Genomic DNA, 20,830 nt, shown 5'->3' with positions numbered 1-20,830 from the left:
AAATCCTTTGTCTCCGACACAATTAAGCAATGGAATAATTTAATTAAATATCTCAATCAGAAACTATGCATCTTTTAGTAACTTTAAAAACAGTATTAAAAATATCCCTATAAATCTTATTTTTGTTATGGAAATAGAAAACTTAACATCATTCACACCAAACTCAGACATAACTGCATTTTGAATTATGATGTGTTTAGAAAAAATATTATTGAAAGTCCCAATTGTTCCTTTGATTTACCTGAGGACTCGTATAATTTTTTCTATGTATGTAACAGATATAATAACGCCAGAAGTTAATCATTAAGAAGTCTTTTACATTTTACTCAATTATCTAAATTGTCACTTATTTCTATGGGGAGACGAAGCTCAACATATTTTTTCCTCTGTTGAAAAATTCATCTGAGATTCTGGAAGATTAACTGTTACTACTACCTAACACCACGCTTTATTCAAATAATTAACCTTTTTAAAATACATTCATTTAATTTAAGGATGTACGGGACTGACGATTTTGAAATTACCGCGCAACTCCGAATGACGTAAATAAATCCTATGTCGTTCGCATCTCCAATTTGATTCTGAGTGTATGTTAGATAATATCTACAATGCAATTAATTCTATAGATATATTTTACATAAACTATGACAAAAATATTATTATATTCGAAATAAAAACAAATCGCGTAAATTTTACGACTTTAATTACTTTTCGGCAATGTAAACATAGTGAGACTTTTGAAACATTGAAATGCGGGGGAAACGCGGATTTCAGTCAGCTAAAGCGATCCAGCGTTACATCAAGGTTTTTTGACCCACAGAAGACGATGGAAAGCTGCCTCACCAAGACACCAGACGCTGGATCATCTATATTTGCAATCGCAGACGCAAGACATGTGTTCAGGTTTGTCAATCACTGTTAACAGGTTAATAAATTAATGCCGAGTACGCACGTACGTCAAATAAGAAGAAAACAAAATTGTTCAAGTGCAAATCTTCCCAAAAATTCCATGAAAATCGATGCTTGAAAACAATATTGAAATAGGGTATGAATTCACCGGCGCTTATTAAATTGTCAATGTCAGCTGATTGTTCATAGACTTTGAAGATCTAGATCAACCTAAATTATTTAGCCAAACATACAAAGTGTATGATACAAGCATCTGCATCTGAGTATGAATATGTTAAAGTATTTGTCAAGTTTTAATATACATCTCTATAAATTTAAATATCTGTTGGAGGAGGGGTCATATAAAGCTAGGATATATACACAATAGATCAGTGGTGAATCTTTGGTTTTACATAAATTGATGAGTAAGATTTTTTTTTCCTTTAATAGTTGATGTTTGCAGTACAGAAAACAGAGACAGGACACTATAAAAATCTACCACCACATACAAATTATACAAACCCAGTGACATGCTTTGATTTATTTTCACTTTGTGCAAAATATACAGCATAATGCCATAAATGGGTCAACTTTTATTTATTTTACTATATAATTGATTTTGAAATCATTTTCATCCACTTATTAAGGTTCAATTCATAGTAACCTTTACACCATTAACAGCACAAATATCTCCAGTATCTTGTTTCAGTGTCTTATTTCCCCCCCCCCCCCCCCCCCCCCCCCCCCCCCCCCCCCCGGAACATTGCAGCCATACACATATTATATGATTGTGTTCCACTCTTACAAAGGAATATAAGGAAATGGAATGATAAATTTCATTAATCATGCATGTTTTCTGCATCTAATGTTGCTAAAAGTTTTTGAAATCATGAATAAAATTTATGTGCAGATCAAATGTTTTTTGATAAATGTTTTAGATTTCATAAAAATGAGTTTAGAATTATGATTTAAACAAAGGTTATTTTTCATTGAGTTATAGGCCTAGCGTAAGATGTGAAAGTTGACTCATTCATGACAGTATGCTGCAATTCTATGCCAGCATGAATGTGTTGAACAACAAAAAGAATATGAATTGTTTACTCAGCTTCCTTAGGCCCCAATATTAACACTTCATGTAAATAGCCGAGGTTCATTGATGTATCAGTATTGTTTTTCAGTTCAGTAATTCAAATACCCCCCCCCCCCCCGAGTAACAAAAAAAGTAATTTTATTACAAAGGAATAGTAATACACTAATTGATAGCTGACTACAATAAAATTGTAAGGTAACCATGGCCTTTTTCGATCATGCAGGAAGATGGATGCTAGGTATTTTCTGCCAATTAAGTTTAAATTCAGCCCAACAATTTCAACACTATGACACTACTATTATACATGTACAACACTAAATATTTTTTTTAACAAGACGCTTCATTAAAGAAATTTATTTAACATTATTAGTTTTCTATTCACCTAATGTATTATCTAGTTTCTTCGGGCCAAAGTGTCCACTATTAAATGTCAGCTAGACCATGTAGACAGATTCAATGATGAAATCTAGTTGTATTCACCTTTTTTGTGTTACACATACCATGTGAGAGTAAAATATAATTGTTCTATATCTATTTCATGTAAACAATATTTGGGAATTGTCAAGCTAGCTGGATAATTTTGCTGCAAGGCATTTGATATCATGATATCATATTGTGCTTGTTTTTAAAATATATATGCAAATTAAAGATTGCCCAAGTCCTATACTGAAAAAATGACAAGCATGGTGTTATGATAAATATGTACATTTTTGTTATATATGCATAATTTTGCAAGGAACTCTAGTTTTTTTTAAATGCATACATACCTACATGTATATACTGCCCACCATGAATAAGTATACACTCACCAAAATAAGTTACTTGTGCATAAAAAAGAAACATGGGTTACATCATAGATACAGATATTTTGATGCAAATACATAACTCTTGCAAATAAATATATAATGGTAGGCTTTTAACTTTTCATATCCTTCTGGTCTTTTTATTAAAATACTTGATTTTCTGAATTCTCTAAATAAGAGATATTATGTAAAATTTAAATTGAAACTATTTCGAACTATTTACTAATACATATTATTTTGTATTTGATGTGAATATAGTAACTTTTATAAGACCCTTTGATTTTTCAACTGTAATAAATCAATATCACAATTTAACAGACTATATCAAAATATTGAAAGTCCATTATTGTTTCACATATATTGAATTTGTACCCTTAACTAATTATTTTATTGAGCTTAATTGAAAGTTAGATTCAGTGAATTAATTTGGCTCTTTTTCATTATATCATATGCTATTGGCTATCATTAAGGTACAATGTATCTAGGTTTATATAATTGCACCTGTCAATAAGTTAGTCCTAATACTAAATGCAGTTTGGGCAAGACACACATCAAATATTTGATGCAAGTGTACCTCTAAGTTTTGAGAGGAATTCTTAAATCATTTAACACGTTAAGGGGCGATGGCGAAATCAAAAGTTCAATGTCTGACAAAAAACTAAATTCACATCAAAATTGGTACCGTATACGTGTTACAAAACATGCGAGTATAAATAATACTGTTATACTTTTACTTCTGTTTATTCACAAATTAAAGTGTACATTTAAAATATTTAATGTTCATTACCGGTAAAATGTAATATATTATTATGTGGTTTTTAACAGCCACTTGTCTTTTTTCCACTAAAGTGAAATCGATGTTGGATGACAAAAACTTATTTGAGTTTTTACTCCCCCTGAGGCCCCCTAACTATTTGAATTTAAATTTTTTTCCTGACATTGGTCTTTTGATTTCGCCCCTAAACATGATGGACACTCAACAACCATGGATCAAATTCTCTATGTTGACTCTGCCATTGACCCAATAACCAGAAAACTTACTACAAAATTTATACTTAGTAATAAGTTTTTATACAGGACCCTGCATACAAAATAACCTCTAAAGTAATAATCTTGAATACTTATGATATTCATTGTAAAATTTAATATTGTTTATTTATTCTATTAATATATATCATAGGGGCACATACTTCATTACGATTTTATGTCTTATTTTAAGTTATACATACACAACTACATGTATATAATTTATTGATTCTTTTAATAGATACCTAAAATTGTTCAAATACATGTTGTCAATATTTGAACAATGCACCCACAGGAAAGAAACATGGAAGAGTGTGGGATGCAAACACAAAACTAAACAATAGTAATTTGTCTGCATGCGCATGTACGCGCACGTACGTGCATTGCAATTTTGGTACAAAAAAATTGAAAATCAGAATTCACAAGGAATCAACATGAAACCTTGTTAGGATGATAGTATATCATTTGTATATACGCAAAATGATAGTTGTGTTGTCTGCACGCGTGTGCATGCACATGCATCACATTTTTCGTACACGAATTTTGTAATCAGTGTAACTTTTTTGTTGCTCATTCAAATGGTTTGATATTCATATTATAGGTAGATATTGAGATCCTTAACTGATCTGCATTGTCAAAATTACCAATCTGCACGCGCATGCACGTGCGCTTCTTTTTGATTGGATAATACATGTACTAAAACATCTGTAACTCTCTTATTAATGAAGCGAATGAGTTGATATTCACTTCATAAGTAGATGATATGTGTATCTATATATTGGTGTAACAAAAAATGCCAACGCAAACGTGCATGCACATGCATCATATTTCAAAAGTTAATTTTTTGAAGGACGATAATGTTTTGGTTTTTCATCAAATTCTTTTGATTTTGAGGTTTTAGGTGTGTCTTGGTACTCCTTACAAATTGGTGTGGTTAAAATTACTGGTCAGCACGTGCACGCACGTGTGCTGATTTCTGATTGGATGATTTTAAAATCACTATAACTTTCTTGTACTTGATGCAAACATTAAGAAATTCTTTCTGTGGGTATATGATAGAAAGGCCTGTACTAGAATGACATCAACAAAAGTACGGAATCATACTCGTGTGTGCATGTATGCAAGTGCATTGCTTTCTTTTATTTCTTTGCACTGAAATGACCATAGTAAATCATAGTAAACGTACTACATGTAATTAAAGGCTAAAATAAAATGATTTTTGCTATAGGTTTACAATGACTTTACTTTTTAACTGGTTTGGGGAACATATGTAATGGTCCCAGTTACAATTAGAACTAGTTACAAATGGAATTTTGATTTTACTTTAGATTGCAGAATTTTTATCTTTGATATGATTTTATAAAGAAATGCAGCTCATTTTTAGCTCAAGTGAGCATTTCTGATCACCCATTGTCTATCGTCTGACTGTCTGTAAACTTCTCACATTTTCGACTTCTTCTCCAGAACCACTTGGCCAATTTCAAACAAACTTGTCAAAAAGCATCCTTGGGTTAAGGCAAGTTAAGTCTGATGAAATGAAGGGTAACACCCTGCTCCAAGGGGAGATAATAGCGAAATAGTAGATATATATTGACAAATTTATAAAAAATTCTCCACAAAAATCCTGTGGGGATCTGTGTTGGAATAGATCCTCAGTACCCTCTTGCTTGTCGCAAGAGGCGACTAAATGGGGCAGTCCTTCGGATGAGACTGCAAAAACCGAGGTCCCGTGTCACAGCAGATGTGGCACGAGATAGATCCCTCCCTGCTCAATGGCCCTAAGCACCGAGCATAGGCCTAAATTTTGCAGCCCTTCACCGGCATGGGTGACATCTCCATATGAGTGAAATATTCTCGAGAGGGACGTAAAACAATATTCAATCAATCAATCTCCAGTACAATACTTCCAGAACAAGCAGGCCAATTTCATGCAATGAAGGGCCATGCTACCTTTAAAGGTATAAAAGAGATAATTACAAAAATAGGGAGAGGTCAATTAAAAATCTTCTCAAGAACTGCTGGGCAAGGAAAGTTCAAATGTTCATGGCAGCTTCCTGACATAGTGTAGATTAAAGTTTGTTGAAACCATGGCTCCTGGGGGGTAGGATGCCCGGGGCTACAATAGGGGATCAAAGTTTTATATCTGAATATATAGGGAACAAATCTTTAAAAAGCTCCTTCATAAAGCAATAATTATATATAAATATTTATTATATTTGATATATATATTTATTTGATAGTAAATATATATAATGCTATCCATTTCACGTAATTTTTGGAATTTTTTAATTATTCTGATGTCAACCTTACACGTATATTTTTCACAGGTTTTGAATATAATGTCTCTAGTATGGATATGTTTGACGATTGTTACCATGGAAACGAACTCACAGACCAACATGTATGTCAAAACAGGTGGTTTTTTTTGGTAAATTAAATATAGTGGTACCCATTTCAATCAATTTTAGAATTTTTAAATTAGTCATACCCTTCCGTTTTTTGGTGGGTTTTTTTTTTTACAGGTTTTGAACATGATGTCTCCAGCAAGGATATGTTTGATGATGGTTACCATGGTAACGAACTCACAGACCTATGTCAAAAATGTCATTTTCTGATAGAATAGACATGCTATCCATTTCACTTAATTTTAGAATTTTTTAATTATTCTGATGTCAGCCATACACTTCCGGGTTCTCTACAGGTTTTAAATATGATGTCTCCAGCAAGGATATGTTTGATGATGGTTACCATGGGAACCATCTCACAGACCTATGTCAAAAATGTCTTTTTCTGATAGAATAGACATAATGCTATCCATTTCACTTAATTTTAGAATTTTTTAATTATTCTCATGTCAGCCATACACTTCCGGGTTCTCTACAGGTTTTAAATATGATGTCTCCAGCAAGGATATGTTTGATGATGGTTACCATGGGAACGATCTCACAGACCTATGTCAAAAATGTCATTTTCTGATAGAATAGACATAATGCTATCCATTTCACTTAATTTTAGAATTTTTTAATTATGCTCATGTCAGTCATACCTTTCCATTTTTTGTTTACAGGTTTTGAACATGATGTCTCCAGCAAGGATATGTTTGATGACGGTTACCATGGAAACGAACTCACGGACCTATGTCAAAAATGTCTTTTTCTGATAAAATAAATATAATGCTATCCATTTCATTCAATTTTAGAATTTTTTAATTATTCTGATGTCAGCCATACACTTCCGGGTTCTCTACAGGTTCTAGATATGATGTCTCCAGCAAGGATATGTTTGATGATGGTTACCATGGTAACAAACTCAAAGACCTATTTAGAAATGAATTTTTCTGTTAAATTAAAACTAATGCTAATTACTTTAATCACTTTAGGAATTTTTTCACTGCTCTGATGTCAGTTCCATACCCCCTTTTAGACAAATAGTAAATTTCAGTCAATTATAATGTCTCCAGCAAGGGTATCTTTGATGTTCGTTACCATGGAAACGAACTCACGAACCTATCTAAAAAATGTCTTTTTTCGATAAAATGAGTACAATACTATCTATTTCACTCATTTTTAGGATTTTTTAATTACTCTGATGTCAGTCCCATACATCCTTAACTAAGAAATGATTATGTCTATTTATAACATTAATTAGTATATCAACAGTTGTGAAACCCTGTTAGTTGAAAAAAAACTTGTGTTCAAATCGTTTGTATAATATGCACTTATACAATAAAATATGTTCAAATCGAACTCCAGCTTCTGTTTGATATCAACCATTGTGGTGTCATGTGTTTGATATCAACCATTGTGGTGTCATGTGTTTGATATCAACCATTGTGGTGTCATGTGTTTGATATCAACCATTGTGGTGTCATGTGTTTGATATCAACTATTGTGGTGTCATGTGTTGAAAAGTCATACGTTTTGATGTTGTTGACTTTGGAAAAGTTTCGTCATTTTGAATTTATTAAAAGTAAATTTTTGAGAATCCACATTTGATTTACACCACTTCTCGCAAATGTTCTGGCACAATACAACAGACGTTTCTCCTTCACAAAAGTTAATAATTACGCGAGGAGTAGAGATAGGGGCATAGTATTTTTTATGTAAGTAAATATATTTACAAGTTTTAAAAGTCAACTGGACACTCATCACTTCAACTAAATCTCAGTCAACTTAAGTTTGAATATTCACCAATTAAGAATGTACCCTACATCGTCATAATGGCTGACTTCCTTTTAAAACATGGATAAAAATATAAATATCAGCAATATTTGTCTATTCATTTAAAACATTCCCGCATAGACGAGTAGCTCAGTAGGTTAGCACGTCGACTGCAGAGAGAGAGAGAGAGAGAGAGAGAGAGAGAAGCACGTCGACTGCAGAACTGTAGATCGCGTGTTCGAGTCCAGCAGGGGTTTTAAATTTTTCTCAGATTGATTTCAACTAAACCTGCATTTTTTGACTAAATAAAGTAAATTTGAAAGTTTTCAATTTCAAAATATTGTTGTACATATCCTCCACTTTTCATCCATATCAAATGTCTCAGGTGTATCATACATCCTTAAGGAATTCAGTGGAAAGACCCACTTTTTATGGAACAATATTGGATACGATATTGTGATTAAGGAATACTGCTGAGAAAATAGCCACAATTTCAAGTTCATTTGTTAATGAAAAACAAGCCTTAAATAAGGTTTTTGTTAAAATTTATACAAGTTCATCGTACTAGACGAGTTTTATATAAGGAATTCATTGCAGCTAATAATTTTTTCTCGGTTAGGTGAAGTTCACGGTCATTTTGAAAAGTGGTTTGATTTACATGTATCAAAGCCATCAATTCATAATAGAACAATGAAATACTTAAATATTTTTTAATTTGTATTTTTTGAAATGTTAAAATATCAATAATTTTATACATGCAACAAATTCCTCAAAAAAGCTTGATATGGATAAAATCATGATCCGTTCCAAGCAGTTGAACATAACTGTAAATAATAAATAATAGCATGGAAAAATCTGCAAGTAACACTTATGAAAAGAGAAAATGCTGAACAACACAAATAAAAGATCAGTAATATGAATTTGGAAACTAAAAATACCTTTAAAATATCATTTCACTCGCGTATATTGTCCTTCAATACTTCACAATCTAAACATGCTCTGTATAACAAATAATTTTCAAACAGTACCGATACATCATATCTGTCATTGAGTGTTCCAGAAGATCACGAGTTGAAATATTTGGCAGTAACAACAGCATTATCTCCCCGTATGAAAGTTTCATGGTTGCCTGGTACAATTTCAACCTTCAATTCTCCAGAACACACCTAAAGAGAAGGAATATCAACATTTGTCATGAAAAGACACAAACATATACTACAACAGGTTGTTAATACTAACATTTGTTTTTGATAAAATGTCAAAGAATCATCTTGACTGTTTTATTTTCGGGCTCCTGCTGCTGGCATCCATTGTTGGACAATTCCTGCAACTTCTTGATGGTGAGTTGCCTGATTTCTGTTGTGGACAAAACTGAGTCATAGTCTCTCTCTAGTAACTGTTTGATTTCTACACCCATCAAAGAGTCCAAACCAAGGTCACCTAGACTGACATCCATGCTGATAGTGCTCACATCTTTCACCCCTTCAAAGTTGATTTAACAATAAATGACACTTTACATTCCATTTGAAGCTAAATTCAGTGTGTTAAGCAAAAGAAAGAAATCCATAGATATTCAGACAATGTTAGTATATCTTTTAGAGATGGTTAACTTCAATATCAGAGATAGATTATAAGTCTTTATTCAAGATATTTGGATGTACAACTGTTTCTTTGCTGTTCTGTTTGAGAAATTTTTACTCAAATTGAGAAGTCACCAGTTGTAGGTGAAGTACCACAAATTTAGACCTATGTTTACCGCTAAGGACTGTAGCAGTGAGGGTTCTTTAACGTGCCAACGCTTGCTGCATCACAGTACCTCCCCTTTAAAGCTCATAATTCTCACTTCTAAATGACAAGCGTGGGAGAAGGATCATTCACAGCCTATATTTACGTTTTATATTTGACGCGGTTGTGGCATGAGTAGGGCTTGAACTCACGACCTCCCGGTCAGAAAGTGAATGTTCTACTGTAGAAATGCAAAGGCTACAGTCATACATACCAAGAATGTTGCAAACAGCTTGGACAAGATCATGTCCACTTCCACTGCTTTTAGTCTCAGTTTTGGACTCGGCCTGAACAAAGCTAGACAAAACTGGTTCTGATCTATTTAAGAACTGGTCTAGAGTGGATAAGCATGACATCATTCTCTGAGGAAGTGTTCCACCAATCACTAAATTATTATTGCCCATGGTTTCCAAAACAACTCCAACATCCCCAATTGCACCCCATTGGATTGCAAGTCCTGCAAATTAAAAAGCTTCTTTCATTTCCATTTATCAAAGATGTTGTTTTACAGAAAATTGTATATTTTCTTTTAACCAAACTGGAACTTTACCTATCATTTAATTTACCTGGAAATCCCTCCATCTTTCTATGTTCACAAATTCTTTCCATAAATGAGTTGGCCAAGCCATAATTGGATTGCCCTGAATTTCCCCTTCCACAACTGACTGAAGAGAAAACAACAAACCAATCCAAACTCTCCCTGCATACATTCCTGGTAATTCTGTCAAGGTACATAGTTCCAAACACTTTTGGTTGGCACACACTCTGGAACTGATCAACTGTCTGATTCTCTATCAGTCCATCTTTCAAGACCTAAACATAAGACTTGTTTCCAATTATCGAATTAAGTGATCTTTACCCACTGCAGATCCTAATACATCAATATTTGAAGGAAAGAACTCTGATACAGAAAGAAACTAACCATAGCTAGATGGAATATTCCTCCAACAGGTTTCACTTGACTGGTCTCCTCCACCAGTAGTTTTGTGTCCTTTTCACTCTGAAGATCCCGTCTAGACACAATGACTTGAACTCCTTTCTTGTGCCACTTTTGAAGTTTCCTTTTCTGGTATCCTGATTTGATCCCTGACCTGGATGTAAGAACTAGACATTGAGCACCTCTCTCAATCAGCCATTCAGAGAGCTCCAGACCAAATCCTCCAAGTCCTCCAGTGATTATGTAGGCTTTGCCTGGATGACAAGAGGTTCTTGGGACAATTGATAAGTTGTGAGATGCAGTGTTAGCACCATTCTCTGAAACCTACAGAAAATGAATTTCAGTTGGTAAAGTCATGCCTTCTCTAAAGAAAATCAATAATAAAACACATTTTTCAAAATGTATTCTTAATCTGCCATATTTAATCCCACCTTGATGAGAACTTTTCCAATATGTTTTCCTTGTGCCATGAATCTGAAAGCTTCCTCTAGTTGATCATTTCCAAATACAGAGCTATTTAAAGGCTGCACAGCACCGGATTGTATTCCTTCATCTACCAGTCGAGACACTTTCTGCCTGTCAGTGTTGTTCTCATCGAACAAGGCATCCAACAGAATACCATGAAAACTTATGTTTTTCAGAAAGATTGACATGCCTGGGCAAAATCAAATCAGTCATTAATCAATGTAGTATGCTGTGTAAAACAGTATATATGTATATCATTTTATTTTCATGAGGAGTTTACATGTTGCATACCTAAAGCAGTATTATTCGAGAGGTCGTATTTTCCTATTTCCAGAAATCTTCCATGTTGGGCTACAACTTGTAAGCTGGCTTGTAATTTTTCTTCAGAGAGGGAATTCAAAACAACATCAACTCCTGCAACCCATGATAGAAAGATAATCAATTACAACAGTAGTTATTTTGTTTTAGTTCAGTTGAGCTATAAGCTCAAGTAAGTTTTTCTTATCACTTCTTGTCCAGCAGTTTTTGGTCCTACCATAAGCTTTACACATTTTTGACTTTTCCAGAACCACAGGGCCAATTTCAACCAAACTTGCCATGGGTATCATTAGGTAATTCAAAATTGTTTGAATAAATAGTCATACTCTTTTCAAAGGGGAGATAATTAAGAAAAAGTAGAGATATGTTGGCATCTTTTAAAAGTCTTGAATCAATGGACCAGAAAGACAAAACATTTTTAATGGATGGAGATTCAAACTAGTTCAAATCATGGCCCTGGGGGTAAGATTGGGCCACAATATAGGAGATCAAAGTTTTACAAAGGGATATCTAGTAAAAATCTTCTAACAGGGCCATGATTCATCATAATTATATGCAAACATCCTCAGTTAGTGAACATTCAATTTGTTTTTAATCATGAAAATTCGGGAGGTAAGGTTGGGCCACAATATGGGAACCAAATTTTTAAATGGAATATACAGGGAAAACCCCTTTGCTCACAAGGAACAATGTTATGTTATGGTTAGTCATATTAATATTCTCAGTTAATGCAGATTCAATTTTCTTCAAATCACAGCCTGTGGATTACGGGTAGGGAAGATCTAATCTCGGCTGAGATTTGTCTGGGCTGAATAGTTGGACTGAAGACGTCAGTCCAAATATTCAGCCGATCTGAATCTCATCCGACATTAGGGAAGATTAGGCCTCAATAGGGGATGAAGTTTTAGATGAGAATAAGTATAATCTTTGATTCAAGTTCAGTTAGGTAAGAATCCCATGGTGCAAAGTTGGGGGTGGTAATATAGGGTCAAAATTTGTCATGGGATTAGGGTGGTTGGTTGGTTGGTTGAATATTGCTCGGGAAATGTTTCACTCATATGGAGATGTCACCATTGCTATGACACGGGGCCTTGGTTTTTGCGGACTCATCCAAAGAATCACCCTATTTAGTCACCTCTCATAACAAGTAAGGGATACTGACGACCTGGATACCCACGGAACTAAAATCTTAAAGAGAAGAGCCAAGGAGACGCAGTTTAGTCTTGTGGCCCATGTGCCTCTTTCATGCAGGTGCACTCTACATCAAAATTTACTAAAAGTATTCTCTTTTTAGTATGTTATCAAACAAAATTTAAGTGCAGTTTATTGTGGGTCATGGCCTATTTGTCCTAGTAAAAAATTAACACCATCAGCATTGTGCTATATGAGTGCACTAAGCACTGTGTAAAATATGCTAAAATATAATAATATAAATGCCATAAATGTAAGTACAACTACGGTAAGCAAACTTACAGCAAGTACACCTACATTTCGCATAGTAAATATACAATTGCAATTTAACATTTTTAAAGACCCTTTTAACACACATTTGAATACCTTTTCCCTTGGTTACAGTTAGAATATTTTTTTCAAATGAAACATCTCTTGAATTGCAGAAGTGGTCATCCTGAAGTTGAGGAAATCTTGACTTCAAAAACTTTCTTTTTTCTTCAGACCCCACTGTAGTGAAGACCTCGCATCCATGATGTAGGGCTACAGAAATGGCTGCCTGTCCTACTCCACCACTACCAGAATGAATCAGGACTTTGTCTCCTGGATTTATCCTCCCTCTAATGACCAAGGCATAGTACACAGTAGAGTAAACAACAGGAACAGTAGCTGCCTGTTCTAAAGTCCAGTTCTCAGGAACTGACCACAGGAATTCTGGAGTTACATCAACATGTGTTGCAAGCCCCTGAAATGCAAATCTTTATATTTACATTGTATATGGATAGTTAGAACTATAGTTGATTCATCTTATTCAGAGATAAATGTTTCAAAATTACTGTTTAAAACTTTAGCTTTACAGACTTTATCAGCAGATACCTTCGCTGGAACTAAGCCCGCGACTTTTTTTCCTTCTGTGTTATATCCTGAAAATTCCGTTCCCAAAATGCAATCTTGCTGAGCTAAATCTCCTGGAATGGCATCAGGTGGCAGTCTTCCAGTTGCCAACATTACATCTCGAAAGTTAAGAGCAGCATAACTGACAGAACACAGGGACTTTGAACGAGAGAATTTAAGAGGAGACTCCACCCAGTGCAGACTTGACAAATCCCCTCTTGTCAAAATATTAACATAGGCATGGGTACCAGACTTCTTTTCTGTGAATATAATGAAAGGACTTTAATCCTTTCTTTTTATCATTATCAATAAGATATGTTCCAAATATCTGTGAATATAAATGTGTTTAATGATGAATCCTTGTCATAATATTAGCATCACCGTTAGTGTAGAAATGAAAGTAAAAGTGAGCAAGCTCACATACACCACAACGACTGACAATGCTACACATAATGAATGACAATGATTGCAATGCATAAATTACAACAAATTATTATGTCTCTGTGTTATACTGCACTATTGTCATGCATGTAAGTAGATTGCACTACTCAAGTTAGAAATGCAAGTTTTGTAAAATATTAAAACAGAAATATTTTGACATTTCAAAATATTTTGATATAGTTTGAAAACTGGTGTCACGCGAGTTGCATCAAATAGTAGATTCTGGACAAACGTCTTTGTTCAAAAGGGGCTTAACTTCCAGAAAAAATCAAATAAGAATTTTTTGCAAATATGCACATCTGCATAGTATGTGCGTATCAAATATAAAGTTATATGAAATTCTGTTCTGCAGTTTCAGAGGAGTTGTGCTGACAAGAATAGGATTGACGGACTGACTGACGACCGTATGGTTAAAAACGTTCTACCCTTCGCAGTTCCTTGCACTGGATATAAAATACACTAATTTTGTGAAAAGAAATGTTTGTAAAACATATATAACTCTTTATCTTCCATACTGAAATTTGTAAAAAGTGTAGCTTTTGTTATGAAAATTTAGTCCTTTGACCCAAAAATTACTAAGGGTAATAGGAAGTTTATTGATGATTAGGGAAAGGGTCCATCATTATCAGTTGAACAATATACAATGTATTCATAGCAGAAATTCAAGATCGTTTGACTTGAAAATTAAAAGGGTCATCAAGATGTTATAGACAATATATCTATCAGATTGTATCAGTTGGGCTTTGTATTATCTACCAACAGAGAGGTGGACAGCAATATGCCCCTCTTTTCTGAAGGAAGCGTTTGAACTTAAAAGATTTTTATTTACCTTCTTCAATAGGGAGATGCCTATATGATCCCCAAATTCCATCTCTGAAAATGTTCATGACTAGATTTTTCTCTTGAAGATTTGTGAAAACTTCCTCTGTAAGAGTTAAGCTGTCTTTACCCCCATTTAGGATGCATCTGTAAAAGAAATGAAGAAGATTAATCAAACATTTCCATTACACAATCCGTCATAGAAATGTAATCCAATTCATATCTATATCAGATACCTAATGTTAGCACCTCCTCCTTCTCTCCTCAAGCAGTTCACCATACCAACTACTCCATTTGGAACACCAGAGTTAGCCAACAACCATAACAATTTCTTAGATTTTCCATTTCCCGATTCCAATATCTTTGACTTCATATCCTCAAACCATGTACAACTATAACAGCTTACATCCATTACTGATACAGGGACTTTGGGCTCCGTTTTGCGTAGTAAAAACAGGGATGACATGATACCATCGGATCTTTTGTATAGGAGAGTCAAACCAATTTCCTGGAATATTTGGATCCAACGGTCTTCATTGCAGAAACAGTAAAGAGATCTTATGTCAAGATCCTCAATACTGGGTAGCTTTTCTTGCAAATAGAGCACTGCAAGCATGATTGGGAAGTTATCAGTCACTTCTTGTATCAAGAGAAATCCATGCTGATCAAGAGCTTGGGTAACATTTTGGAGAGTTTGTTTGAGATTTGCGTGTTTGTGAAGCACATTTTGTAGGATTATCAGATTGGATGATTTTATGTTAGGTGGTGCATTTGAGATGCTCCATTGTTCTGGTGTTAGATTGTAGAGATCTTTGTCCTCCTGAGTAACGTGATCTGTAGAGCCAGTAATTCTGTAGTTGACGCTCATCATCGGGTGTGACAACATCTGAGGACAAACACTCTTGTACAAACAGCCACTTCCTGCTTCCACTTCCAAGACACTGAGATTTGAACTTATACAGTTTTCAATCACAATATCCAAGGCAGGTTTCAAAACATTTGGCTGTGAAAGATTTGTCATTAGTCTATCATTCTCAATATGGCTGGTATTCATCTGTTGTTTGAGTAGGTCCAGCAACAATGTGCTTGCCTCATATGGGAAGACAGTTTCCACTGATAGTTGACATTCCTCAGAAAGTTCTGCTAAAATGGTCTGGAGCGTTTCTTGCTTTATCACACTAGAAGTGCTTTGCTGTAGATTCTTCAAACTCTGTACTGCATAGTGTCTACACAGTGCAGCATAGCTCTTGAGATCAGGTGTCTGGTTGATGTAGTTGTGTGTAATATATGGGACAAACTCGAACTTCTCCAGCATGGGAGGTTTGTGTTGTTGCTGTCTCCGTGGAGCAGTAGTGGCATGCAGACCATGGATTGTCACTCCTCCTGACCAACATCTGTCTGTGTACTCATCAACTTTCACAAACAAAACTAAAAAACCAATAGGCATTAACCTTTAATGATTAACTTAATTAAAAATAATCTCAAACCACTGACACTAAATAGTATACACATTGTATTTTGGATGTACTGTGATATTGAAGAATCTTCTTCTCACTAGACTAAATGATCCTGAAACAAGAGCTCTGCATATCCCCTCACAATCGATGTCTATAAGCTTTTACTATTAGGACCTGTGGTGACCTTGACCTTTTGATTCCAAATTCAACCGGAGGCCCATGGGCCACATTGCTCACCTGAGTCACCTTGACCCATATTTAAAGATTTCCCCCTTATATTCGAATGTAAAACTTTGATCTCTATTGTGACCCCAACCTACCCCGCGGGGACATGATTTTTACAAACTTGAATCTGTACTGTGTCAGAAAGCTTTTAGGTATATGTAAACTTTTCTGGGCCAGGGGTTCTTGAGAAGAAGATTTTTAAAAATTTTCACTATATATTTGTATGTAAAACTTTCAACCCCTATTCTGGCCCCATCCTACCTCCGGGGGCCGTGATGTTAACAAACTTGAATCTGCACTATATCAGGAAGTTTTTATGTAAATGTAAACTTCTCTGGCCCAATGGATCTTTAGATCTCAGAGATGGCTGGATGGATTTCTTTGAAAATTTCAGGGATGATGTATCATGATCTAAACCTGATACAAATTTTTTTATTTTTGAAAATTTTACTTCCGGTCGAAAGTTATCGCCCTTTAACTGATTTTTCAATGGTCATTTTGTCCAGATTAAAACTAAAGAACGGTTAAAGCTAGAGAGCCGAAATTTTCAGTGATGTTAGATGACATGTTGTAGTTGTGCACTTGGGTTTTCAAAATTTCCGGAAGTGCCTAGTATGGAAGCTCGGTAGGGGTCGAAAATGGAGTTTTAAAAAGTGCCCAATTTTTTTCCACGTTTTAAATCATAACTTTTTACTCGTAAATATTTTGTGTAGACATATATAACAAAAGTTGTACAGTTTATTGAGATTTTTCGTGCCGTATCAAGAAATGGGCCCATGGGCCTCATGGCTCGCCTGAACCATTGCATTTCTGTTACAATTATTAACTTTTTTCTCACGGAACTTTTCATGAGACATGTAGAATAAAAGTAAGATCTATCTAATGATATAAAAAATAGGCCTCCGGGAGTCATGGCTCGCCTGAACAGTCAATTTTGTATCACATTCAATAACATTAATAACTCTTTTCTCGAGAAACTTTTGACAAGACATGTAGAACGAAAGTTGTTCAGTTTCGCAAGCGTTAACTAACGATGTTAAGAAATAGGCCTGCGGGTCTCATGGCTCACCTGAACAGTTGGGTTATTGTTGCAATCTATTACATATTTGTCAAGAAACTTTTAATAAGACATTCAGAACAAAAGTTGTTCAGTTTTGCAAGATCTTTCGAACAACATCATGAAAAAGACGAACGGGCTTCATGGCTCACCTGAACAGTTTGATTAGTGTCACAATCAATAACTTTTTTCTGGAGAAACTTTTGATAAGACATTTAGAACAAAAGTTGTTCAGTTTCGCAAGCGTTAACTAATGATGTTAAGAAATAGACCTGAGGGTCTCATGGCTCACCTGAAAAGTTGGGTTATTGTTGCAATCTATAACATTTTTGTCAAGAAACTTTTGATAAGACATCTATAACAAAAGTTGTTCAGTCTTGCAAGATCTGTCTAATGATATAAAAAAATAGGCCTCCGGGCGTCATGGCTCGCCTAAACAGTCGAATTTGTATCACAATCAATAACATTAATAACTTTTTTCTCGAGAAAGTTTTGACAAACATGTAGAATGAAAGTTGTTCAGTTTTGAAAGCGTTAACTAACGATGTTAAGAAATAGGCCTGCGGGTCTCATGGCTCACCTGAAAAGTTGGGTTATTGTTTCAATCTATTACGTTTTTGTCAAGAAACTTTTAATAAGCCATCTAGAACAAAAGTTGTTCAGTTTTGCAAAATTGTTCGAACAATATCATGAAAAAGGCGAACGGGCTTCATGGCTCGCCTGAACAGTTTGATTAGTGTCACAATCAATAACTTTTTTCTGGAGAAACTTTTGATAAGACATTTAGAACAAAAGTTGTTCAGTTTCGCAAGCGTTAACTAACGATGTTAAGAAATAGGCCTGCGGGTCTCATGGCTCACCTGAACAGTTGGGTTATTGTTGCAATCTATAACATTTTTGTCAAGAAACTTTTAATAAGACATCTAGAACAAAAGTTGTTCAGTTTTGCAAGATTGTTCGAACAACATCATGAAAAAGGCGAACGGGCCTCATGGCTCGCCGGAAGTTTAATTAGTGTCACAATTACTAACTTTTTTCTCGAGAATGTTTTGATTAGACATGTAGAACAAAAGTTGTTCAGTTTTGCAAGATCTTTCAAACCATATCAAGAAAAAGGCCCACGGGCCTTATGACTCGCTTTCACAGTCTGATAAATGTCGCAATCAATAACTTCTTTCTCAAGAAAATTTCCATAGGACATGTAGAACAAAATTTGTTCAGTTTTGCGAGATATATCTAGAATGATATCAAATTTAGGCCTCCGGGCGACATGACTCGCCTGATCAGTCGAATTTGTATCCCAGTAAATAACATTATTAACTTTTTTCTCAAAAAAAGGCTGACCCCTTTAATTAGTGGCCGAGAGGGCAGAGAGTCTTTAATTTATAACACTTAAATGATCAATATTTGTAAAACATTACCGAAGCTAAATTGTACGGCTAGACAATATATTTGTATCATTATTTATGAACGAAAATCTCAGTCAAATTCTTATCTCATCACATCTAAAATTGGACGGAAGACCCACTCGTTGCTCGCAACGAGATCGCATCTAGTTATTATTATTTTCTTCTTATCTTTCTGCACGATTTTGTGAAAGTTCTTCGACTGATCCACTTCAAACTTTGTGAGCTGATAGGGGGTCACTAGGAGGGGTGCAATCAACTTTTCAAAATGGCCGCCGTTTCAAGATGGCGGCCAAAAAACGTCAAAAACTCAAGGTTGTCGGATTTCAACCAAATTCTATTTCTAGGGTAATTTGGTCACCCCGAGTCCATTTCCACCATCAACATTTTTTTCAGCCGCCATTTTCAAAATGGCCGCCATATACCGAAATTTTTGAAAGTGTTAAAATCTCTACAACATTAGGGTTCTGGGGTCAATTGAGGGTCCACAATTCATTTCTAGCATCAGTATTTCCTTCCAATCAATTTTCAAATGTTTCAAAATGGCCGCCATTGAAGAAAATGGCGTCCAAAAATCAAGTCCCTCGGATTTAAGCCAAATTTAGTTTCTAGGGTTCTTTGAGGATCCTGAGTGCATATCTGGCATCAAAAACCATTTCTGACATGGGGAGGTGTTCGGAGACATTTGTGTTGGCATCCCAACACAGTTATAGCTCGTTATAATTGTTTTTGCACGTTGTGGAGCATGCTTTTCAACAAGGAATGAAAGTTCACTGTTGTATGTAGCAACTGTTGTATGTAGCAACTGTTGTATGTAGCAACTGGCTCTTCAATGTCCACAGGTTTTAGAGAGTCCTTCAGAACCTTTGACACTTCAATGTCCTTCCTGAAAGACTCCACATTGATGGATCTGAGTTTTCTGTAAGTAACTGTTTTCCTCAAAGGAGCAGGCTTGGAGGCACATGCGTTGAAGATTACTGCGAAATGATCACGCAACACATTACCAGAACCATCTGATAAACCAGGATCGATCACTTCTACCGTGGAAACAATCTTGTCAGTATCTCTGGTAATGATCACATCCAGTGTATGACCACGGACATGCGTTGGTTCATTCACATGTTGCTGCATGCCGCAAGACTGCAAGATACTATTGAACCTGATCGTGTCTCTATGTGTTGTAATGTCAAGATGCAGGTTCAAGTCTCCCGTTACTATCTGTTGTAGCGCAATCTGCTAAAAACTTCTGCCATTCTTGATTCAGGAATGCACTAGTGGTTAATCCATTTTTTCGTGTAGATGGTGGTCTATACACAACAGCTATACGTAATGAGTAACTATTTATAATTACATTGCAATCTAGTAACTCAAAAGTAGAATAATGGTTGTCTCTACTGGTTGCAGTTACGCGTAGATCGATGCCTAACTTGCAGATGATTCCAACTCCCCCGCCACGGTTACCTCCAGACCGAGGAACCTGCTTAATCGTGTAGCCAGTTGGAACAATCTCATTCATGCATGCTTTATCTACTAAAGTTCCAAGCCATGTTTCCGTCAGAGCAACAATGTCAAAGTCGTTTGAAACAATGAAGTCATATAATGAAAGTGTTTTATTTTTGACAGATCGTTTCAGTGACAGTAGGTAACTCACAAATTAATCCTTCAACCTGCGTTCGAATCTTGGTGTCATGTTTGACTCCAAGGTGGATATGGAGAAACAAGTGAAATCTGTCAGTAGATCTTGTTATGCATAGTTGCGGCAAATAGGCCACATCAGAAAATATTTAACAACAGAAGCAAGTAAATCTCTTGTGAACTCCCGAGTTACATCAAGGATAGATTACTGTAACGCTCTCCGGTTGGTGTTCCAAAGAAAGTCCTGAGCAAGC

The 20,830-nt window shown here is 35.2% G+C and overlaps 1 protein-coding gene and 1 long non-coding RNA gene across 2 annotated transcripts in view; one reads left to right on the top strand and one right to left on the bottom strand.

Annotated features, from left to right (window-relative positions):
- The first annotated feature begins 494 nt into the window (after positions 1–494).
- On the top strand, positions 495–6,995 carry LOC125649633 (uncharacterized). The gene is made up of 3 exons (XR_008802162.1): positions 495–903; positions 6,135–6,222; positions 6,875–6,995. It is a non-coding gene; the product is annotated as an uncharacterized LOC125649633 (long non-coding RNA).
- Positions 6,996–8,657: 1,662 nt separating this feature from the next.
- Positions 8,658–20,830, bottom strand: part of LOC125668843 (fatty acid synthase-like) — a 29,055-nt gene continuing 16,882 nt past the window's right edge. Inside the window, exons 14-23 of the mRNA XM_048903278.2 lie at positions 15,033–16,224; positions 14,807–14,943; positions 13,519–13,796; positions 13,030–13,387; positions 11,446–11,568; positions 11,121–11,344; positions 10,675–11,013; positions 10,319–10,565; positions 9,967–10,209; positions 8,658–9,449 (exon numbers count right to left, since the gene is read on the bottom strand). Coding sequence (XP_048759235.2) covers positions 9,226–9,449; positions 9,967–10,209; positions 10,319–10,565; positions 10,675–11,013; positions 11,121–11,344; positions 11,446–11,568; positions 13,030–13,387; positions 13,519–13,796; positions 14,807–14,943; positions 15,033–16,224 — 3,365 coding nt within the window. The 3' untranslated portion in view covers positions 8,658–9,225. The remainder of the gene's footprint in view (positions 9,450–9,966; positions 10,210–10,318; positions 10,566–10,674; positions 11,014–11,120; positions 11,345–11,445; positions 11,569–13,029; positions 13,388–13,518; positions 13,797–14,806; positions 14,944–15,032; positions 16,225–20,830) is intronic.

Source organism: Ostrea edulis, chromosome 4 (assembly GCF_947568905.1).
Source record: "Ostrea edulis chromosome 4, xbOstEdul1.1, whole genome shotgun sequence".
Classification (NCBI taxonomy): Eukaryota; Metazoa; Mollusca; class Bivalvia; order Ostreida; family Ostreidae; genus Ostrea; species Ostrea edulis.
The sequence above is the reverse complement of the archived record's forward strand: the minus strand, read 5'-3'. Positions and strand labels throughout refer to the sequence as shown.